Below are 22,874 nucleotides of genomic sequence, written 5' to 3' on the forward strand. Positions count from 1 at the left end.
GGCACAATCCCTTCTGTGTGCTGCTCTTCAGCCAGTGCTGCCGAGCTCTGCCCCGGCTCAACTCGGGTTGTAAAAGCACAATCTAACCCGCTGCCTTCTCACCAGGGAGTCATCAGCTTACTACAACATTGCAGCAGCTAAAAACTTGCAAATATTTCCTTAGGTTTTTGGTGGGTTTTTTACTCTCTTGAGAAATAAATTCAAAAGACAGCTCTATGGTGCCAAGATTATTTTGGAGATGGTATTTTACTTGCATCCTACTCAACGTGAAGACTCTTGTTTCTCAAAACCCCCTCTAGACCTAGAATACACAGTGATGCATCTGCTTGTAAAAACATACAAAAAGCATAGTTCATAAAGATATTATCTCTCTTTTTGTTTATTTATAGATTTACTTGGCACTTACTGGCGTAATGGAGTTATTTTAGGGACATACTTAAATACAGTATTAATGGCCAACTTCTCTGAGAGAACTATTGGCATTGCTACAGTTACATTGTGCTTCCAACATATACAACTTTATTCTCTTGTATCCATAGCTTCTAAAAGCCAGCTCAAATACGAGTAAGTAAAAAAGAAATGTAAATAGGTAGAAAATTTATTTTCTGTTTATTGTAAATGAAGATGTTAAATAGTGATTTTCCATACTTTAAACTACGTCCCACTCATTTTACTACATGACTAGATAATAATAAAAGTAATCAAAGGTCCTGCCCCCCCCCCCCCTTTTTTTTTTTTAACAAAGTGGTTCCTTGCTTGTTTTATTTTAGACATGTTCTGTCCATGGTTAGAAATCAGGCATGACAGTGGTCTAATGCAAAATTTTTGTCCATGGAGAAACTAGGCATGACCACGGTCTACCCCTGAATGTGATCTTAATGTTTTATACCACTGACAAATCATTAACATCTGTTAATAACTCACCCAGCTGCTTTGTTAGATTGTTTTAAGAAAATCTTATGTACACCATAGATGTCTCCAACTCGTAGCCTATGTAACCTTTCCCAGCTGCTTAATCCTTATTTAAAATACTACTTTAAAATGCATACATTTTTAAAACTATCCCCTTTCTTTGTCTCCAGACTACTTTTGTAACTGTGCTAACATCTGTTCATTTCCACTCCCCAATTCCCATCTTAAATACTTATCTTCAGCATGTATTTTTTTTGTAAATAGAATCCCATGTACTTTCTCACCTCCTAGCCCTCTGCTTTCTGTTTTCTGTTCTTGCTCTCATTCCACTCTATCCCTCATGGTTTCACTTGACTCATTACATTTTAAATACAGGGTTGATACAGAAAAAAGAATATTTAAAGATCTTCTCTGATTATCTCACACTAATTTAGGCTTTGGAAAAGAAAAATGGGGGCATGCATCTACTGTGTTTAAAGGGAATAAAAAAAAGGTGGAACAATATACAGTAAAGGGAGTGTAGGTAGCTCTTAGGGATGAAACTGCATAATGGAAATATTGGAACATTAGAAAATACTTCCTGGCTGTGAGAAGCAGTAGGCTATGCAGCAGCTTCCCAAGGGAATTAGAGGCAGCTTGTCACCTGGCACACTTTAAAATAGGCTGGACAAAAGCTGTGGTTTGGGGCCAAGCAGCTAACAGAAGCAAGGAGTGGAGAGGCAGGATGAGGTGAGGCAAGGCTGCTGAACTCAGCACCAGGCTGGGGATTTCTGAGTGCTGGTAGAGCAGGGGCAGGAGGCAGGACATGATGGACACAGGCTGTAACACCTCATTTGGGAACTGGCTGTGATTTTAGAGTGCTGTTTCTACTGAAGTAGACTAAACTGCCTCCAGTAGAGCCCCGGATAAAATGTAAGCATTTCTGGTACCATTCCTCATTGCCATGAATGAGCAAATGAGTAGGTGAACAGATGTCTCATTCAAAATAAATAAATCAGATTGATAAATGATGTCCAGGATAGTCCACATTACATTGAGCACTAAGACTCAACATTGTTTCTTTCTTACTATTAGAGTATAAGGGGTACTGAGGCAATTTACATAACTCAAAAAAGATACATAAGTTACAGTAATTCTTTTTTTTTTTTTTTTTTTTTTTTTTGTGGACAGCAATACAATGGCATATCCTGAGGCTGTGGGAATCTAAATAAAATAATTAAACACAACTATTGTGTTTAACACAAACCATAACACACACTATAATACTACAAGGTACTTTCTGTACAAATATGGCTATATTTTTCCAAATCTGTCAGCTGACCCACATATCCAAACTGTTTCAAACTGAATTTCATTTTTACCATGAAGATTTGGTCATGGTTTCTGACTCATGTAAACATCCTGATTATCTGTAGAAATCTTGAGATACTAAAAGGGAATCCAAGTGTTTCTACACTCTCTCTCATTTCTTTGGTAGGGTCTAACTAGCGAAGCTGCCAGCAGTGCAGTGAGCATATTTTAGAGGGCATTTAGTCCTGGGCTCTCTCCTTTTTCTTCCTTTCCCTGTCAGACAGTGCCATGAAAAGGGAACTGTTCTGTCATATCTCTAACCCATTCAAGGTTCTCCTCCATAATTACAGTTTTGGAGCTTTTTGGTCCCATTTGCCTATTCTGTCTAGAAGAGGGTTATTTGTAGCCTCATTATGAAAGGAAATATTTTCATAAAATTAAGATAAAAATAAAACGAAGGAAAAAGAATCAGAGCTTGCTTGGATTTAAACTGCGAGTGCACAACGGGCAGCTCATGAAATCACAAAATGCAGTCCATGCCATCCTCTTGCAGCTGCATCATGCGGACACAGCTAATCAACTGCAGGTTTTTCCAGTGCTAGAGAATTTAAACATGAAGAAACTTCACTTTCTCTACCAAGGAAGATGCTGTACCAAAACAACCAAATATGTGTGTGTACATTTATTTTTAAAACATGTAAATATATAGATGCCAATTATAGAAGGGAAACCCCTCAGGGTCTTGTCAAATTATAAGTTCTGCCCGTGTAGTTGCCAGGAAATGTTTACATGAACTTTGTAAGTACTGGAAACCTAAACACAAAAAGAATATTGTGATATGGCATTAGAATGAAAGCAAAATGTAATGTAAAGGGACCTAAAATGAACTATTCTAGCTCATTGTCCAAATTGGAGGAAAAGCAAAATAAGAAGCATAAAATTGTTAAGAAAACAAATGCATATTTACGCTTTGCAAATGTCCATAGTTGGAAGGATTGTCACTGGTAGGACTGATAATATTCAATATGTCTTGTAGCATGATTTCCATTTATTCCCCAGATCAGCTGCACAAGGAATCATCTGTAAGGGTTCTACTAGACAGAGCTGTGCTTTGGGGTATGTAAAAGGACATACGGAAAGATGTACCAAAACAAAAATCTCAGACAACATTACATACTACATTTTTGGAGGACTAAGGCTACTCCAAGTCAGCTTTGATCCAGCTTCCTTTCAGAAACCTAAACCACACCTTCTGCAGTTACTGGACTGAGAAGAAAATATGCAAGAAAACCATCACACATTCATCAGCCTTGGTTCTTGCTCAGGCATTCTTTCCTTTTTTCTCTCTGTGGGAGACTGTCCTGCTTCCTCTTCTCCTGAAAAGCTCATCACCTCATCTACTACTGCCTCTCTCCTCAGTTCTCCCATGATGGTCTCAACACTTGCTTCCTTTACATAGAGCCATTTCTCTTCCTTCTAGCGTAAGGGACTGGACAGCTGCATCCCTGTAGTATGTACATAGCTAATTAGGCATCTGGAGTTTTCATTTATTTCATTTTATTCACCTAACAACCTCAGAAACAAGTAAAGGATCCTTTAAAATGGAAACAGAGATTATATTGTTCCATCCTGAGCACGTTGAAGGCCGACATGGCTTATTTGGTGGACGTTAGAAACTCCAGGTTGTTACAGCTCACAGGTGACTCAAGAAACTGAGGGTACTTTTGGTATGGCCAGTGAGACAGCACAGATAATATGTAACCCAAAGCGTGGTATCATCATACCATGCTGTCAGATGGAAATTATTATTTTATGGTTTTCCAGCTGTTTAGAAAAGCACCTAGTATTAATTAAAAAACCAAAGTAAATGATAGAATGCTTAATGAAAATTAAGGAAAAGCTTGAGAAAACAGACCTCTGGTAGTCTGATTTGATGGTGCACAAATTCAGTGTCTATCAAAGAAGGGATAAGATTATTCGAAATCAAGAAACAATGCATATTATAGTTTTTACAAAAATCTACATTGATTTGAAATGAGGATATCATCAAGCAATTCTCTCATTTGATCACAAATAACACAGTATCACATGAGGAGATGATGAAGCTGCATTTATACAGTTCCTTTTATCCCAAAGGATCTTGACACTCTTTATGAAATATACATATGGCATGCCCATGAATAAGAAAAAAGCACATAGGAACAGAAATTCCTTTGACCAGCACTGCAAATCAGAGCATCTGTTTAACAGTGCACATCAATATTGTTTTTTAATTCAGGGAAGGATTTAAATTGGAATAGTACATCTAGCAGGAATTATTAGCCTGTGTGCCCTTATTAATTCCTAACAGATTGTATGTAGAAGGAAAACACAGGGCAAATTACAGAGTCCTGGATCACATCCACATCCAAATTATTGTAAACTTGAGATAAGTTCATATTATACAAAATTTGGATCTGTAACGGAATATTCAAAGTATTTCAATGCTGAAATTCAAATGCCAAAACCAGAGTGTAAGCTACAATATGCACACAAACCCTAAGACCAATTGTGCCAAAGGCCACTGATAAATCAAGTAAAACTAATCCCAGAGAAAAGCCTTGACATTTGGTTGAAATAAGGACATTAAGTTGAGTTGGTATGGGATTATTTTTACTAGTTTTTTTTTTTCCCTCAAAATGAAAAAACATTTGTCAGGAAGTGATCAGTTTCAATACATTTTTATACACTTTTTCTAGATGACAATGGATGTTGTTCTTTACATTTTCAAACCAAAACTTCTGTTTCCCTAGTTCAAAATCATGTGTAAGTAGTTGAAAACAAAGATAAAAATAAATGGAAGTGAAAACTTCCAAAATTCAGAATTAATTAAATGAAGAGTTTCATGGCCAAAACTCACTGTTTTTCTAACAGTCTTCTGAGAGTTCAACTGTTCATTCCAGTACAGAATTGTTTGCTATCCTGATAATTTTCCCAGGACAGGAAGACTATTTTCTGCTTAAAACTGTTCTGAATCTAACTAGAGCAATTTGCATCAAGTAATGTGAGCTTAACACAGCCTGATGCGAACTAAGTGAGCTATGGTCATTTGGAAATGGCACCATTGTATAAGGACAATGAACTCTTCCTTAAACCAACATTTTTCAGAAACAGATTCCACTACTGCTCACTCAAACAAAAAAGACCAGAAATCAAAGAGGAATTAATGATATAAAGGAAGTAGCTCTTGCAAAACAACAGATGGAATGAGATCGGAAACACATGTAGTAAGCTGAACTTTTTTAATAAGACCAAAATGACAGAATTGGAACAAAGGAACAAAATGGATAAACACGCATACAAATCAGCAGAACAACTGCTGACTAGAAATGGGTCTGTAACGCAGAGTCCAAATTTGGACTTAGATCCCAAATTATTTTCTAAATTCAGGGCTTTAGATGCATGATGTTGGTCTAGATTTTTGCAGAAAGAGTGGCAAACCATAAAATCTCTATGATGACTAGAAAACTTTCTCCAAAGTTTCTAGGGTGGATTATTTGCCTCATTTTTTTAATGCTGATATTATGGATCACACATAAGATGTAAAGTCAGTTTACATGAAGATTCTAATCCAATGCTGAACAGTGTAAAGTGTTAAAGTAGAAGGAACATGGACTGCACCTTCCCCAGATTCTGCCAAAGGTGAGAAACAGCTTTAAGAAACACCATGGAAGTCAAATAGGTTGATCAGGAAAACAAGCTATACTTGTTAACTTATCCCTCTCATAAATTGACGTAAATGCTTTTGAAAGAATGCCTCCTGGGTCCCTCTTAGGCATTGCTTTCCAAATCGCACACCCATCCCAATGTGAGGCTTATTATGAAGACACAATTATGTCTGAAAGTAGAAAAGATTGTTTAAATAAAGAGCAAAAAAATTTAAAATCAGATGGAACTATCATTATTTGAATTAACCAAAGAAGTACTAAAACACTGCCTGTTGGATATAAGTTTAACTTGTTAGGAAACTTTTAACTTAATTAAACATTGTTTAATTTATTAATAAACTGGACTTTCTCCAAGTCCTTTAAGTGGTAGTCGGTCTACAATAACATTTAGAACTCTTTGAATGCATTGAATACAAGTGAAAATCCTCAAGTAGTATGGACTAATCTATCTTCACTGAAGTCTGGAGCACAATTTTGTATTAGTCTGACGTGAAAGAAACCATCTTTTTTTCAAATATTTGTCTCAAAATGTATAGTGATGTCAAACTACTGCCAAAATGAAAGAGGTAAGTAAATGATTCATCGTATCCGCATAATATTTTTCTTGTTCACAGGACTTTCAGGCACAAATATTTTCAGATGTGTTGTGTATTTGAAAGTTTCTGGTGATGTCTTGTTGTTTTTTCCTCTATTATTTGAAAGCACTTAATCGTACACTTCTTTGTCTGTGTCTTCTATTAACTTCTGTCATGTAGATAACTGTTAAAGAAGTTTCAAAGTATGGTTTCCATTTCCTAACTACACAATACCAAGTCACATCCAAAATGACTATTTCTGCTTTGATATGCTTCACAGTTCATATGAATACTTGCACAGGCAACTTTGAAATTTGTTAAGAACAGTGGAGTCATTAAAATTCAGCTGTATAAAAATTGATGGTAATCAATGAAAAAGAGAAAGCACATGTAAAGGTAATCAGCTTATAAACCTGAGGAAATATCAGCCAAAATTTTATTTTGAATCATAGTTCTAATTTTGCAATATCACTTTTGATTGGAGACATTTTTTTAGGTGTTAAAATGTAATAGCAAGGAAAAATATATGTTAGCACATGTAGTTTGGAAGTTAACAAGCTCCTGAAAATGTCAGTTTAATGTCAGCAATGCAGTAGTAGGGAAATAAGAAAAAAAAAAAAAAAAGAAAAGAAGTTGTTTTTTTCTGAAAATTCAAGCTGTTCAAGGCTATAAGACTACATGAGAGCGTAAACTGGAGCCATCAGACGGACCACAGTAACATCCTCTGGTTATCAGTCAGGCTTGCTTGCCTGATGCCTCAAACAACATTAGCTTTCTCTTGATTTCAGACAACTCCCTGTAATTCTCTTCCTTTCACTCTCCAACTACACCTCTAAGCCGTTGCACAAGTATTAATTTTCCAACAATAAAATGTTATTAAGTTCTGAATTTTTTAAGTTTGCTTAAGTCAAAACATATGACACTAGGACACAAAGGACAAACTCTAGCTGGAAAAGCACTTTACTACTTTTTAATTTTAAAGTAATATATACGACAATGTCTTGTCCTATGTATCATAATTTAGCATACCCTTTTGTCATCCTTTGGTAAGTCTGATGTGTGAAAATTACATTAGAGCCTGCATTACATTTAAAATCCAAAATAAGCAAAAATAATTCTTTATCCAGAGCAGGACAATTTTCTCCTCACTTTCCAGCGAAGAAAGATCATCTAGGTATTTTAATTAAAAAGTAGACCCATGCCTTAACTGTATCTGTACCAGAAAGCTCTTAATTGCTACGTCTCTCCCTGCTCATATATAGGCACACACATAAATCCTTACTGAATTCTGTGAAAACTGAATTCAGGACGACAAGAACAGAGATTCAGTGCTTTATTTAGTCTATAGATGGCTAAATCCATCATAAGGGTAACCGATAACTAAAACATCTACCAGAGTCTCTGTTATACTGAGACATTAAAAGTTTCACACAGTTTTTTAATAGTGTCTCAGCAGAAACTACACCAATATATCTTGTAATTGAGAAAAAAGCTTTATTTCAAAGAATAAGTGGGTTTCATAGAGCTAAAACAATGGATCATATTTGCCTCCATCTAGTTAGGTCGCTTATATAAATGCCTTAAAGCAATGAGCTTTGGTGTTCACGTAGATAACAAAATAAAATGATTTTCAAATGCCCATTTAGCAAAACCCAGTCCATTAAGCATTTGGCTTGTCTATTGATTATAAACATGTATTTATATGCATATCTTATTCCTCCCTTGATGTGAGGAGATAAACAAGTCTAGCATTGTTATTATAGAATAATAGAAAATTACTAAACACAGAAAAGTTATTGCAAAATATTGTCACAAAAGAGCCAAGCCATCTTCCAGGGTTTCAAAACAATCTCTGACAGGGACTTTATTTTCTCCAATTTTTTATTAAAAACATACACACAAAAAAAAATATCAATGAAGAAATGATGCTAAGCCACCAGTCCACTAGATGTGAGCCTTTGGCATCTTCCCCAAACTCCTTCAGAATGCTAACTTAGATCAGTAAGATTCCACTAATATGAAAAGGCCATGGATGGGATTCTGTCCACCAAAAAAAAACTTTATAAAAAAAAAAGCAGGAAACTCAAAACACCATAAAAATTAAGCAACAAATGGTGCTCTTAGACATCCTTTCACCTAACCTTAAGGAAAAAAAAAAACCCTGAAGAAATCATCAAAACTGTAATAGCTGGAAGTGATTAGGAAATGACAGCTTATCAATACCATGTTGAAAAAGAGTAAGTGCACTGCAAGAAAGGAATGAAGTAAAGGAAAATGTATTAGAAAACATTCTAAAACTAAAGTTCAGAATTAAAAACAATGTTTCATTTGAACTTCTCCAAGGCTGTTAAAGAATTAATCTGCTATAGTAAATTTGGTCCATTACAAAACGAAAGGAAGTGGCATGATGTTAGGAACAGGGAATGGAATGACAGATGAGATCAAAGGATATTCTATTCTTGGTTTTGTCACTGGCTTTCAAAATGTATATATTTTGAAGTGCTAACATCTGCTAAGACCAGCAGAAAAGTACTGCAAAATCTGTGTAATATCTCTGAATACATCTGCATCAACAAAACATACAAACCTATCACTCGGGTGCTGCCTACTTCTGCAAAGCTGCAGCTAACTCGGTGGAAGAGTTAAGTAAACTTCACTTGAAGTTTCTTCAAATGAAGAAATTTGCTTAATGGCTTTTTTACTTGATTCAGCCCCTTGGTTTCACCATGATCCATAATGCGATTTTCCTGCACACCTTCTGTTCTCTTATTTTTTCCTGCTTTCTTTAATTCCACTGTTTATGGACGCAGATTTCACATTTAAAGAGTTCCTAATTTTTATTATACTTTTAAAAAAATTGATAAAGCTTCAGAAACATCCCTGTACACACTCTAATGCTTTCTGTTTCTGGATCTTGGATCTGATTAACATTTTCAGTACTAAAAGTATACAAAACCAGTAAAATCTGGAATAGAAATGGTGAAATCTATCCTTGTAGTCCACTGTATGTGTGGTTTCTGTCAGAAAGCTGGAAGTACATCTGTTGATTGCCAGTTTATCAGAACAGATGTGCAATTAATGCTTTTTATGATATATGATATGTGGCATGTCCTAAATCATGAATGACTCTGAGGATATGTATTAAGTTCTTTCAACCAAGACTGGAAGCATAAGGATGTGCAGGATGACAACCTCAAAGGCACCAAAGACATGAGAAGTAAATCACTGATGCTGCATTTATACTACAGAAGAACATGTCTCCTGGTTTAGTACAAAGAGGAAAACAGGAAGAGGTAAAACCAAAAGCTTGAGAGCTATAAGTGAATTATAGCACAACCTGCCAAAATTAAGTCACTAAAGCACATCTCATCAGGACCACGTGACAGCAGAGCAAGACACTTTTTTTTTTCTTTTAAAATTGGTCTTGTGTTTGTTTTGCTTGTACCCTGTTGTTTCTGAGTCTTTAATGTCAATCTTTTTACGCAAATCTTGTTTTAACAGGAAGGTCTCAGTGGTACTTGGAGGGGCAGAGAGGACCCTTGACACTACCAGGTGTATTGTCTCTATATGAATCAACATATTCCATACTATGAAGGCATACAGAAGAATCGCCTGAGCCAACTCCAAGCCCTGAGGAGTACCTACAGCACCTCAGCAGCAGTTAACGTGGATGGAGCCTGCATTAGCATCCTCTGGTGTTGGACATGGACCACAAAGAGATGGCCTCCTTCTGCAAAATGCAAGCTTGCAAGCTGCAGAAAAGTGTATCTCAAAGTCTTAGGCAAAACCTAGAATGTGATTTAAACAGAAGCTGCAAATAAATCCACAATGAGCTCACATATTGGCTAACTGGAACTAGAATCTCAAGTCATCATTGACTCCTTCAAGCATATTTCTGAGATCCACAGCTGTCCTCATAACTTGTTTTGGGTTGATTCATCTCCTAGTGAAGCTTTTCTGTCTACGTGACTGAAACCTAGATAGAGCTCTAGGAGCAGTATATGGTAATTATTGGCATTGCCCATAACACATGGCGGGAAAAGTTTTCTCCTCCTTATTTCACACTTCTGCATTCTGGTTTGCTTTTCATGTGTGGTAACACTCACTTATGAATTGATATGAAAACTAATAAGCATAGAACAGCAAAAAGACATCCAAGAAACTAGAAACACAATTCTTTTTCCATGGCAATAATCAACACTTAAAAAACTGTCATTTGACCAAATTTTCCAGGTCACTTAACCATTTATGCTCACATAAGCACAAACATTCAGAAAGAAAATAGGGACAGATAAAAAGATCAAAACAAACAAACAAAAAAGCATGAAGTTACTTAGCTTAGAGACAGAATATGGAACACTTTATTATTTTTATTAGGTCTCAAAAATCTGTGAAAATTATTTTGGAGGCAATATGGTATTTCCCAATTACACATAAAAGCATTGCTGCAGATGATACATATAGTAAGTGAATGTAACTATAGCCCTCTTCATGTTATAGGGTTTTGTTACAACATTAAAAAAACATGTCATAAAACAGATTTAACACCTTTAGATGACCTCTAATTAGAAACGTGTCATGCTATTCAAATTCCATCTGTCAAATGCTGTAGATACAGGTAAGTAAATATAAATGTCATTAAAGGCACAAGTTATCTTACTTAGAGAAGTTTTAGCATTTAATTTTCTGACAGCTCCTAATTTGGATATCTTCCAGTGTCAACAAAACCTGTTCAAGCAGAATCTTACCTTGTTTTCACTACATCAAGGGGATGCATCAGGCAAATTTCTACAAGACCTATAAAATAATAAAAAAAGGCCTAATAAACATTTGTACAAATAGTAGTTTAATTTTCATTGATTCTGACAGTTTCTGAAGTTTGAAAAGTAAAGTAAAAATCTAAACATATCATTGATGATAGAGTATATATATACCTCGTATGCTAAACACACTCTTCTATGGTATATTGGGATTTTAGACGGTAAATGGTGCTAGTTGTTCATTATAGAGGGGCAAATGAAGACTTAAGCTACATGATCAACTTACCCATATTTTTTCCTCAGTTTTCTGACTTAATAACAGCAGGAACATTTGACTGGCATCATAAATGAACACATTAAGTCTTGCTGAAACTAGTGAAGGAAGGGAGTTCAGGTTGGCACTGGCTTCTTTGTCTTGTAAGACTAATCCCCAAGGACACTGCATGACAGCTGGGGGCTCAGCCAGCCTTGATGCTAAGATGACAGCTGGTTCCTAAGCTGGCTCCTGAGCTGCAGCCTTACTAGGGGGTCATCCTGTCCTGCTCTGTGCTGATGCACAGCCAGGGGTCTTCCCCCTCCTGCTCCACCACCCATCATGAGCACTTCAATTCACATGTTGGGGACTTTCCATGTCCAAGAATGGAGGGTGTGAAGAGCAAGAGGGGAATGCCAAGAAAAAAAAGAGACCTGGAAAATCCCGAATGCACCTGCCACCACCAGCTTCAAAGATGGTTCTGTTACTTTATTACACCTGACACCTCATGAAAAGTCCAGAAGTTTACCACCCACGTTTTGACCATGCTCCCCAGCATACATTGCCCAGGAGAATTTTCAGATCTTCTCTATATTTGCTTACATTTTCTAGGCTTGTCTAATCCTCTGTCCATTTCGTATACCACCCTCATTCCAAACAGCAAACATATAATAAAAAGATGTATTATGAGGACCATAGTAAAAGTGGATTTTTGAGATCTGTCAATGTGCAGAGATAAATAAACAGCTATACAAATCTTAAAAGAGTTTGAATGCCAAGAAAACACGTATCCATATGTCCACGATACTAGATTATCATGCTTTTGAAGTATCTGTGCCCTGCTTTATTAAAACTCTTAAGCATCCACAGTTCTTTTTTTTAGAGTAATAAATTTAATGCTACAACAGACAAAACAGTTTGTGAAGACTATACTTACTACAATGTTTGAATGCATCTATTTAATTTATTATTATAGTAAAAAATATTTAGAAACCTTTTGTAATACAGGATGCATCTTTTAGTCATTCACAGCTAAACTTCCATAAATTTTGATTCAGGAAAGCATTCTTATCAAGTTAACAACACTTGCAAATTCCTTCCTTTATGCATACAATACAGTCCCACTAAAATTAAGCACATGCTTATGTCCTGCTAGATACTCTCTTTGTTCAGATTATCACTGTCTTAAGGTCCAGATCCTGTCCTCTTATTTTAATGTCACAGAATACGGCTGGGCTCAGGTGTCACTAAAGCTAACAGTCTCTAATATGTAAGACAATTTACTACATGCTAGGCTACTCAACTACTTTTTCTTTTTAAGCAAAACAAAGCAACAACCTGAACATAAATTGAAAATCTCATTTTGAACTGTTCAACACAAACTATTGAAGTAATGGAATTTGCATTTTGACCCTATTCTTTGGCAGATTGGATGGAGAAAGACTTTTGGTGGACTTTGTGAAAGAACCAAGCTCTGCTGGGTAGCTCGTACACTGCAGCTTCAGAAACAAGTTCTCTTTTTTGTTACTGAACATAAATCTAAGGAAGGCTTAAAGTTTCAAATTTCAATTATTTTAGAACTAATAAGTTTAGTGTTTCAAGTAGAATAGGAAAACTTTGGGGATTTTTAAGTTTATGTAAGAAAGGATTAAATTCTAAAACATTATCTACTTTCAACTGTATCCAAACTTTCTGAGTAATACAGGTACTTAGACAAGTAAGCCTTTTACACTGATGCAAAGCATTAGCAGAGGGAAGATTCTCATCACAGTCAAAGGACAGCCAATAAAAGCAATAGTTTTTAACTCAGCCTATAATAAATACCTATATTTATATATAACCATTTATTTTCTGCTTGATATGCTTTACATATCAAATATATATATTGTTAATATTTACTATATATTTCTCTTAAGGAAGAATAATCTCTATATATATAACAACAAAGGGCTGCAAAAGTTTTTGTACAGAAACACAAGTAATTTTTCGAGCTAGTAACAGAAGGAGGGCATAAACTAATGCTAAAATTCTCAACTAAATGTATTTGAACAGGGGTTTACATGAAAGTTTCTGAGGCTATTAAAATGTTTAAACTGAATTCTTGATATAAACTACTTGCTGAGAGTTCTAATTTAACATGTGCAATTATCCCACTTTTCTATGATTCCACTGTAATGTATAAAGCTTGCAAAACATAAAACTGGCCAGACAACCCCTTACACCTAGCTTCCTGTCACTGTGTTTGAATGACAACATCAGTTAATATTTATGATCATTTTTTGTTGTATTTTCTTTCCACTCCATGTAACATTGTTTGGTTTTTCAGTTCTGGGTAAAAGGAAGACAAAATATAGGTGGTATTAGCCAAAGACTATTAATATCAATAGTAAGGAGTCATTAAAAATCATGCAATTTAATATTTGTTATATTTTTTCTAGAAAGCAAAAGCTGTCATTGTTATTTCTGAGCAGGTATATTTATTGCTGTAATGATTGCCCAGGAATTACTTTGATTTTACCAAAATAAGGCCAAATCACTTGTCACACAAGGGAACATAGAGTATAAGTCTCCTATCCCGATTCTGTCCCAAAACCTATAACCTACTACAACAGCTGCCAACAGGTGCTTTGCAAGTGGAGCGGCAGTTGAGTGTTTCGGTGCTAGCAGGGGGCATAGCCTATGAGTTTTTCCTTTCCAATCACCCTCCTTTTCCAGCTTCCCTCCTTGGTTTTGATCTCCTATTCCATCTTGTTTTGGCAGATAGAACCTACAGTAGGGGGCCAAGCATGGGGCCAGGGGTTGTTCACTCTCTTCTGTTTTTGCAGCATTAATGTCCATTTTGGGAGGAAAAACGTACAGTGCCAGAATTTGGCTCTATTTTCTTGGTCTTCATAGGATAATTTTTAATTCAGGCATTTTTCCAGCAACTGAATCAGATGAATTCCAAGGTCCTTGGCAAGAGCTCTGTTTTGATAACTACAGGATTCTATTGGTTATCTGCCTTTCTTAGTCTTTCCTTTGTTTCATCATTTAATTATGCACTAGGTTTTAAATGGTGTACAGTTACTCGACTTCACCAGACAGAACTCTTCAAAAGATGCTGGGATTATGACACAGCTCTCTGAAGAGCACCAAAGGAGCGCACACTGTGCAAGACATGAATTGAACAGCTACAAACACAAACTACGTTTTCCCATCTACTATAGTAGTCATGCAGATCATTACAACATCCTACTTGATAGCCTGCCCAGAAAGTGTGGTGGCCCTCCTAAATTACAAGCACTCTGAGCTGTGCTCAATAAAATAAAATATATTGCTCTTTCTTTAGCCAATGTTCATCAGCTTTGTGACGAATTCAATTAGCACTATGAAAATCTAATTTGCTGAACAGCTCTATCAGGGTGCAATATATTCTAACTTGTCACACTAAAGACTACTGTTTACCAACTTTACTTTCATGATATAAAGTAGTTAACATAGCTACAGATTGTCCAAAACCATATTCTAATCGTCCCATTGGGTCTTCCTGGTGATGTCACATGTGAACTAACCCAGAGTGATTTATGATGGCCTAATTATGTTTAAAGCAACTCAGATCCAACTAGCTGAACAAGAGCCCAAAGGAAATATAGGAAAGAACAATTACTAGGTCAGTCCAACATTTGTTGTCTTCTGGGTGGAAGAACATTCCTTGTGAAAACTGGATACTAACCATAAAACAAGACATAATCAAAATCTCTGTGTTGAAGAAATAACCAGCTGTCATCATTTACATCCTTTGAGCGTTCACAAGTGGAATATCAACAACCGAGAAGGGACTCCAGAATTCTATTAAGTAAAATATCCAGCTCAGTAACTGAGCCCGTGGAGGGAATAAAATGACAGAAAATACTGAACCCCAAACTGACCCTCCTCAGTAGAGCATTCTCCCTTTTCCAACTAATCTCTTTTGTTTTTAAATTGTTTCCCACTACAGATTACATTACATTTCCCTATACAAGATTCACACTTTAAATTTCAAACTGGCAGTCTTCACATACATCTCTTCAATGAAAGCATTTTGGTGACTAGTGGGTATTTTGAGTTCCTTTGCTCTTTGTTCCTCTTTTCCATCACGCACGCAAATCTTGTATCAATAATCATACAACACGGCCTGAGAATAATATGACTCTGTTGAAAATGTGCTCTAATTATCCATGTGGCAAAAAGTGAAATTCTGAGATTTCAGCAGCACAGGATTGTAGCTGTCCTCATCTCCCCAGGTGTTTCCATACTTCCTCTATTCACTGAATAGGGAGAAAAAGAATGAAATCTAGCTAACAGTACTTGCTAAATAGCACAGATAAAAAAAGAATCATTATACCTTTGGTCCTCCTTAGGAGACCAGTTCTTGTCTTCAGCTCTTCTTCAACTCTCAGAGCTATGAACTCAAAAGTGAAGCGTCTGTGATACACGCTGAGACCTGAGTAGCTCACCCTCTACATGTTTACCACATAGTACACCCTGAACACAGATTCCAATACAGACTGAAGAGATGTAGAGCGTGTAGAGCATGATCCATGTGTTAGTTCAGACAACCTCCTACAGCATAGAAGTCATTACGCAGCCTCCTCCCCTTGTGTTACTCATTTTCCTGGAATAACACAATCACTGGAGAAACACAACAGAAAGGAGAGTGGTCATAGAAAATGTGGCAATAAACACATCAAGCATTGTATATTGTATAGCTGGAACAGTTGGTATTTATTTTGGCTTTTGCATAGATATAGTTACAATGTAAGAAATGATCATAAATATTTTATGTGTACTATGCATTTCCTTCTGAGAATATATGACTGAAAGAAAGAATCTTGTGTTGATCTTTGTATCCTAATAAAAACAATGACAAATTTCTCTTAGATTTGCTTGTCTGTTGGCTAAAACACTCTATTTGACAAGATGAAGCATGGAAACTTTTTCTGATTGCAACAGCATTATTGGAAAAATAATCAATGCCTGCAAAAAGTATCTCTGTGTCGATTCTACACAGTCTAACTTCTGTCAGCCTGCTGTCTCCACTCCATCTTCATAGGCACTGAAAACTATTATCTCTTCTGTAAGGGCACAGCTCCCCCAGAAAGTCCACAAAAAGCTGGGTTCACTGCAACATGTGGCAGTTGAGGACCACTCCTGTCCTAGGGAGTCAGTCATGTATCGTGCCTGTCTCAATTGTAAGATGTGTCAAGTAGGCTCCAAGGAAAACTGTATAGCAGTATGCATGGACTGTGCTGGAAAAGAGCTACATATTAGCCTTCGCATAAGAACGTGACACTTATTTTAACTCTTGCCCAGGATTCTATTTAGCAGTGTGGTATGGGATTAACTAATGGTACCCTGGAGTTCCTCACAAACATTAATTAACCTGTTAGGTAATGAGCCAAATCAATGCTTTCCTTAGAAAATGTGGAGAAATGGAAAGTTACTCCAAAAAGTACTCCGTAATGGCAGTGCTGCATTCATGAGTCATTCTTCCTCAGAGACCTTGTCTACACGGAGAAAATATACTAGAAAACGTGTTAATTAAACAAAATGGTGAATATGATTTTTCCCTTGGTGTGGACAAGGATGTCTGTGTTTAAAAATGTGTTAGCTGATCACAATTAATCCCAGGAGGAGCTTTTGGTTTACCGTCGTTACCTAACGCATTGTAGAAGAAGGCTTTTGCATGCCTACAGGAGGAGTGGGTCATGCTCAACATCTTGTTAGGTAACTGTGTTCTAATAGATGCAACCTGGAAGTGTAACATTGCTGATTGGAAACAGGAATAGCAGGGTTGGGACCAGTGATTTTCTGGATTTCAAAAAACCCTGGGACTTCAGCAGTAGATGGAAATTTCTGATGTTTGGCCTGTAGCATTTGTGCTGAAAGTGGTCAGTGTTCTTGGAGTTCTTTCCATGAAAGCAACTCAGCCTGTGTTGAATTCATAATGGCTCCTTGACTGTATAGCAAACTAGCATTTTAATCTTCAAGGTTTCAAGCAAAGGTTACCCAAGTGCTGGGGAATGACATTTTAAATGTGTAGAAGACACGAGCTGAGAAAGAGCGTTTCAGGCAACATGTCATCTCGACTGGCTGTTGCTCAGCTGTAAATCCCCTTCAGTTCCCAAGTCCCAATCCACAGACCTAGCTAGGAATGTGCTCACGCTCAACGCATCAGATAGTTCAGACTGCTCACCCTTGGTGCTGACAAAGCTTACCTAGTATCTGCATCATTTTACTGCTTGCTGCCCAGCTGAAGAAAGCATTACTATTACCAGATTGTAAACGTTCCGTCCTATTGCAAATATAAAAGTAATTATATTCCATTATTTTTGCTGAGCTTGAAAATTGGTAAGTGAACAAGGACAGAAAATGGTATGGATCCTCTTAAATACTCATGCCATGAATACCAGATACTCAAACCTAAGTTGTGATTATACATGGGCACACATACAGAAACCTTTATAGCCTTTGGGAGGGCCAATTTCACCTTATGATAATACATGCACATATAAGTACTGAGAAGTTATTGTGGTGATAAACCAACATTTGCAATGCAGCATTTTTCAAGAAGGAACATATTGTGAAGGTCTTAATAGTTGTCTCAGTGTCTCAGCTAGTTTTTTAAAAAATGGAAAAATAAAGGTTGTTAAATCCTCTAAGATTATTATTATATTTTAGTTGCCTTTTTGACTTATTTTTATTGGAGCTTTAAATTGAAGATAAATGGTCCTATCAAGCTATTGTATTTCCATTTCACAGTAGTTTTACCACAGCATGGGCTTTTTTTTTATTTCCCCAGTCTAACACACAGCCAAGCTGATACATGCGGATTCAATGTGAGTGGAACATGCTAGCCAAAATCACGGGTCCTCAATCCACAATATCTATCTATCTTTTATTTAGCAGAGCTCTGTAATAATTTACCATTATATTTCTTGCCTCTGGGTAAAAAATATCTAGCTTCAAGGTTTAAAGTACATATGCAAACTACTCTAATTTTAGCACAAATTTATTCATTGTTTGCTTTTCACAATGCTTTTGGCACTGTCAGCCAAATCAGTACGTTATGCTCATGCTGCCAGCAATAACAACATCTTTATACTTATTGTTGCTTAGAACACAGCTCACTGAATCTTTGAACATGCTTTAATTAAAGTGTTCAGTGCTCAGTTACATGCTCTGAGTACTGTTTGCTAAGCAAAAACAAGGGCCATCTTACAGTTTAATTTGAATATTTTTATTTCCTGCTTATTTTAAAATGAAAAAGTTAAGTCCTTGGTCCACAGACCTACCAACTTGATTAACCTCATGTCTATGACTTGAATTCAGAAATATCTGCCGTTGGACAAATCTATGACAATTTGAAGGATCAAGTTAGTTTTAAACTATGTATAGTTAAATACATCTATAGTAAGACCAAGAGGAAATGTCAAATCACCCAGTAAAAATCAGTGGCTAGTCCACAGAGGATCTTCTGCTACATCTACATCTCTTTGGAAGAAAGGTTCTTCCAGACTCCAATAGCATACGGCACTTTCATAGGCCAGCAATGCCAACTGCATTATTCACATAGAGCCTTCTTGTGGTAAAATGTTCTTTGTATGGTAAGAATTATGAAAATTGCATTTATGACACAGTAAAAAAGGCAGTCGACACGACCATTTTAAAATTCCAGATTTTTCACACCTTTACTTGATTTTAAAATATGAAAGCTGGTCTAGTGGGGCTGAATACCGTGGAGAGTTTGATTATGCAAACCATACAACATCTAGGTACTGACACAAGAGATAATGGAGCAAAACACAGCATGCAACTTAAAAAAAAGCAAATATTTTCTCTAAGTTCTTAAATATTATTGAGGCAATATGGCATGTATATTCAGAATTTACCATTTAGAATGTTACACAAATGTGCTTCACCTTAATTTCCATTTCAATTCCTATTACAAAATAGTAATAAAACCTTAAGATATCAAACAATTCTCAAAAAATATACTGAGTTTGACTTGCAAATATTTCTGGACAAAGTCACTTTTTACAAAATGACTAGCAATAAAGAGTTGTTTATATAGCTAACTCATTTTTTTCCCCTTTTTTTGGTCTTTCTACATCCTTTACTGATGTTGTATTGACATTAAAGCTTTGACTTATAAAATAAACACTTGAAATTTACAAACTTAAGTATTTGAGTCTCTAGACACAAGTGAAAGACCATATACTGTGTAAATTCTCCATAAATTTTTCAGCAAGTGTTACGTGCTATTATGTCACTCACATATGACATATTCTTTCCATCATGTGTGTCTGAAAAGGAAGTTTTTTAAAACATGATTGAAGGGACCACTGAGGTCAGCACTGGGTTACATGATGTTTGTGTCACTACACCTTTAGATATTTCAATGCATATTGAATCAATATCCCTGCAATGAAAATGTGTAACCTATATTTTCTTTGCCATTATAGTAAAATGCTTCTCAATAAACTTGTTTTCATAAGAAGTTTGCCCATTCATATGTCCCAGAGCTGTTGTAATCTTCATTGCTAATGCTGATCTAAGAGCATGGACATTATTCTATTTCTTGACACATTTAAAGTTCTCTAATGAATAAAGCAAACAGCTTATGGCTGTTTGGACTGTCACTCGATTGCCCCGGAGGGCTTTAATGTCTTTAAAATAGGCCTCCTAGTTTGTATTTAACTACCTTGTCCACAGAGGTCTGAGGGGTAGAGCAGATCAAAGATGTGCTGGAAACATAAAAAGCAGCTGTCCTTCATTTACCTTTAATTAGCTACATCTGACCAGATTCTTTATGGCCTCTTTGTCACACATTCAACAGTCTATAAGCCTTCTGACCTGTCCTTAAGGACTGTACCGTTAGAAAAGTTTCAACAAAATGCAAATTTTAAATATTAAATACAGGATTTTGAAAAAAGTCTTTGGTCTCACTACAGAAATACTACCTGAGGCAATATTATTTTGGATTTATCTGCAAGAGCTAGAAATTGCTCAGTATTTGAAGAGTCAAAATGGAATGGTTCCTGAGCTTAGATTTAGTTATTTATGGTTCTTTGTGTACTACTCAACATTGCAATGAGTAAATTTCACACAACAAGGAGGAATCCTAAAGAAAACTGAAAGGCAAGCAAGCATCTCTTTGGCTAGCACAGAATGCTTCCCTTCCAGGAGCTGTGGCACTCTGTAAAAAAGGTCACATACCTGCCCTCCCCTGTACCCTGTTTTACACAGATGCCACTACTCAGAGACACAGAATGCACACTGATTTCCAGTAGGATTTTGACTAAGGAGAAAATTCTGTCATGGCTGCAGGATCAATAAGAGGTTCTTCCACGTTATGCCCGATAGTCAGGGCTGCACTAAGGCTTCTATTTTCAAACTAAGGCCCTTATGGAATAAAAAAAGCAGCTAGAATTGATGGAATTTAACAGCAGCTAGAGTGTATGCTAAATGACTTAAGTTATTGGTACTTGATCATGCAGGACATTATTAAAGCCATTGAGATGGATGGAGGGCACCTCTTCAAATTCTCTGGATTTTTTGGGTTAGGTTCTTTTACAAAGAATTAGCTAACAACAGAAAAAACTATATAAAAGACATATATACAATCTGGAAAGGTTTCAAAAACTGATTCTGCAGTCCAAACTATGCCTTGATCTCTTTCTGTGTACGTAATAGCAACTTGTAACCTCCATGTTCTATTCCAAAATGCCAACATTTTAGTCTTCCCTGAGAAAGTTTTAATCAAGCACACCTCCAAATAAGTTAGCATGCCTTCACAGACAGGCATGGTGATGTACATAAACTGTCAAGTAGCCTGCCTCAATATATGTACAGTAGCTAGCAAGCAGGTGTGGCTAGAAGCCAAGCTTTATTCAAAAGTCTATACTGTGAGCAGTATGCAGACCAGACTATGAACCTTGAGGTATTATGGTTGCACCTTGACTTTACTCTTCACAAAGTTATCTTCTGGTATCATACAGAGTATTTGACCCTAATTGTACACTTGAAAACAAGAATTATTCATCATCTATTTCAATAGGCATGCATCTTTCATCCTTCATTTAAGAGATCTGACTTAACAACAGGAGTCAAATCTGTTTCCATACATAACTAAAGGATAAACACGCATAAACAAAATAAAATTAAGGGGATTTAAAAACCATCATGCTTACTTTTGTCACGTACTTCCTATAGTTAAGCATAATTGTATAGTTATTAACAAGATACGGATTTTTTCCATCTTTTGTACCATCAATATTGACACATATTGAAGTATCTAGATGTATGAGTAATGAAACGACAGTACCAGTTCCAGCTCCGGTGAAGAAAGCAAGTAGAAATGGCTGGAGTAATGCTGAATGTGTAGTATAGGTAATAGCAATTATTTATGCATTATTCCACGTTACACTGAAAATATGTCATCTTTGACTGGAATACTCCTGGGCCCCAAAAATGTCAAACTAGAACTCTGTGCAGAAAGTATTAGAAAGGTCAAAGAAAAGCTTGCCCAAAGACAAACCTAACAGCAGCAATGGAAATGTTCCTAAAAGTTTACAATTACTAAGCATTTATATTATGTAAAGTGAAACTTTGTTTTTCGTCTGAATCAATGAACATAAATCAGTCTTCTCGGTAAAATTATACTAAATAAATAAAAACACATAAAAATTTTATGAAAAATGTACATACAAGACACAGAACTACTAGTGTGTGAGACCCTTAGAGCAGCCTGCTTTGGAATAGCTGCTGAACTCAGTAACATTACGAAAAAACAGAGGTGGAAAAAACATACTGTGAAGTCTCTTACTCTGGGGTGAGCCATCCAGTCACGAAGTGAACAGCTATCCTAGGGTGAGCTCACACTCATTTTCCTCTCTAAATTTTAATGGCTTCAATTTCATGCTTGTATAAGCAGAAACATTTCAGAAATATCAAAGAAGAGTAATTCCTGTTTGTGTCTTTTGTTCACTATCTATGAGTTATATTTTATACAAAATATAGCCCAAAATAAAGTGTATGTCTGTAAAACACTACCTATGACTACAAACTTATGTTTCAAATCAGTGATGTTACCCCACATGTAGTACATAGAGACACATGAAACTTGGCAAAAATAATAGCTTATTTGCCATCAGGGAAAAGCGCAGTATTGGATGGCCATTACCTGGAGAGTGAGACCTGACCACAAATAAAAGCAAAATTTTCATAACTAGCTTATAATGAGATGTCGGTTTGAACAATTGCTCTACCTTAGCATATCAAAATGTGTCCATTTTAGCTTTGTAAAGCGGCTTTCTAGTCTGTCTGTTTACTGTCTTTGGTAATCTGTATTTGAATG

At 36.2% G+C, this 22,874-nt stretch overlaps 1 protein-coding gene across 1 annotated transcript in view; it reads right to left on the bottom strand.

The window, feature by feature from the left end:
* The window catches only part of SLC25A21 (solute carrier family 25 member 21), a 255,320-nt gene that overhangs the window by 101,794 nt on the left and 130,652 nt on the right, over positions 1 to 22,874 (bottom strand). The window contains exon 2 of the mRNA XM_055716721.1: positions 11,233 to 11,281. Coding sequence (XP_055572696.1) covers positions 11,233 to 11,281 — 49 coding nt within the window. The remainder of the gene's footprint in view (positions 1 to 11,232; positions 11,282 to 22,874) is intronic.

The sequence above is a fragment of the Falco cherrug genome, chromosome 7 (assembly GCF_023634085.1).
Source record: "Falco cherrug isolate bFalChe1 chromosome 7, bFalChe1.pri, whole genome shotgun sequence".
Lineage (NCBI taxonomy): Eukaryota > Metazoa > Chordata > Aves > Falconiformes > Falconidae > Falco > Falco cherrug.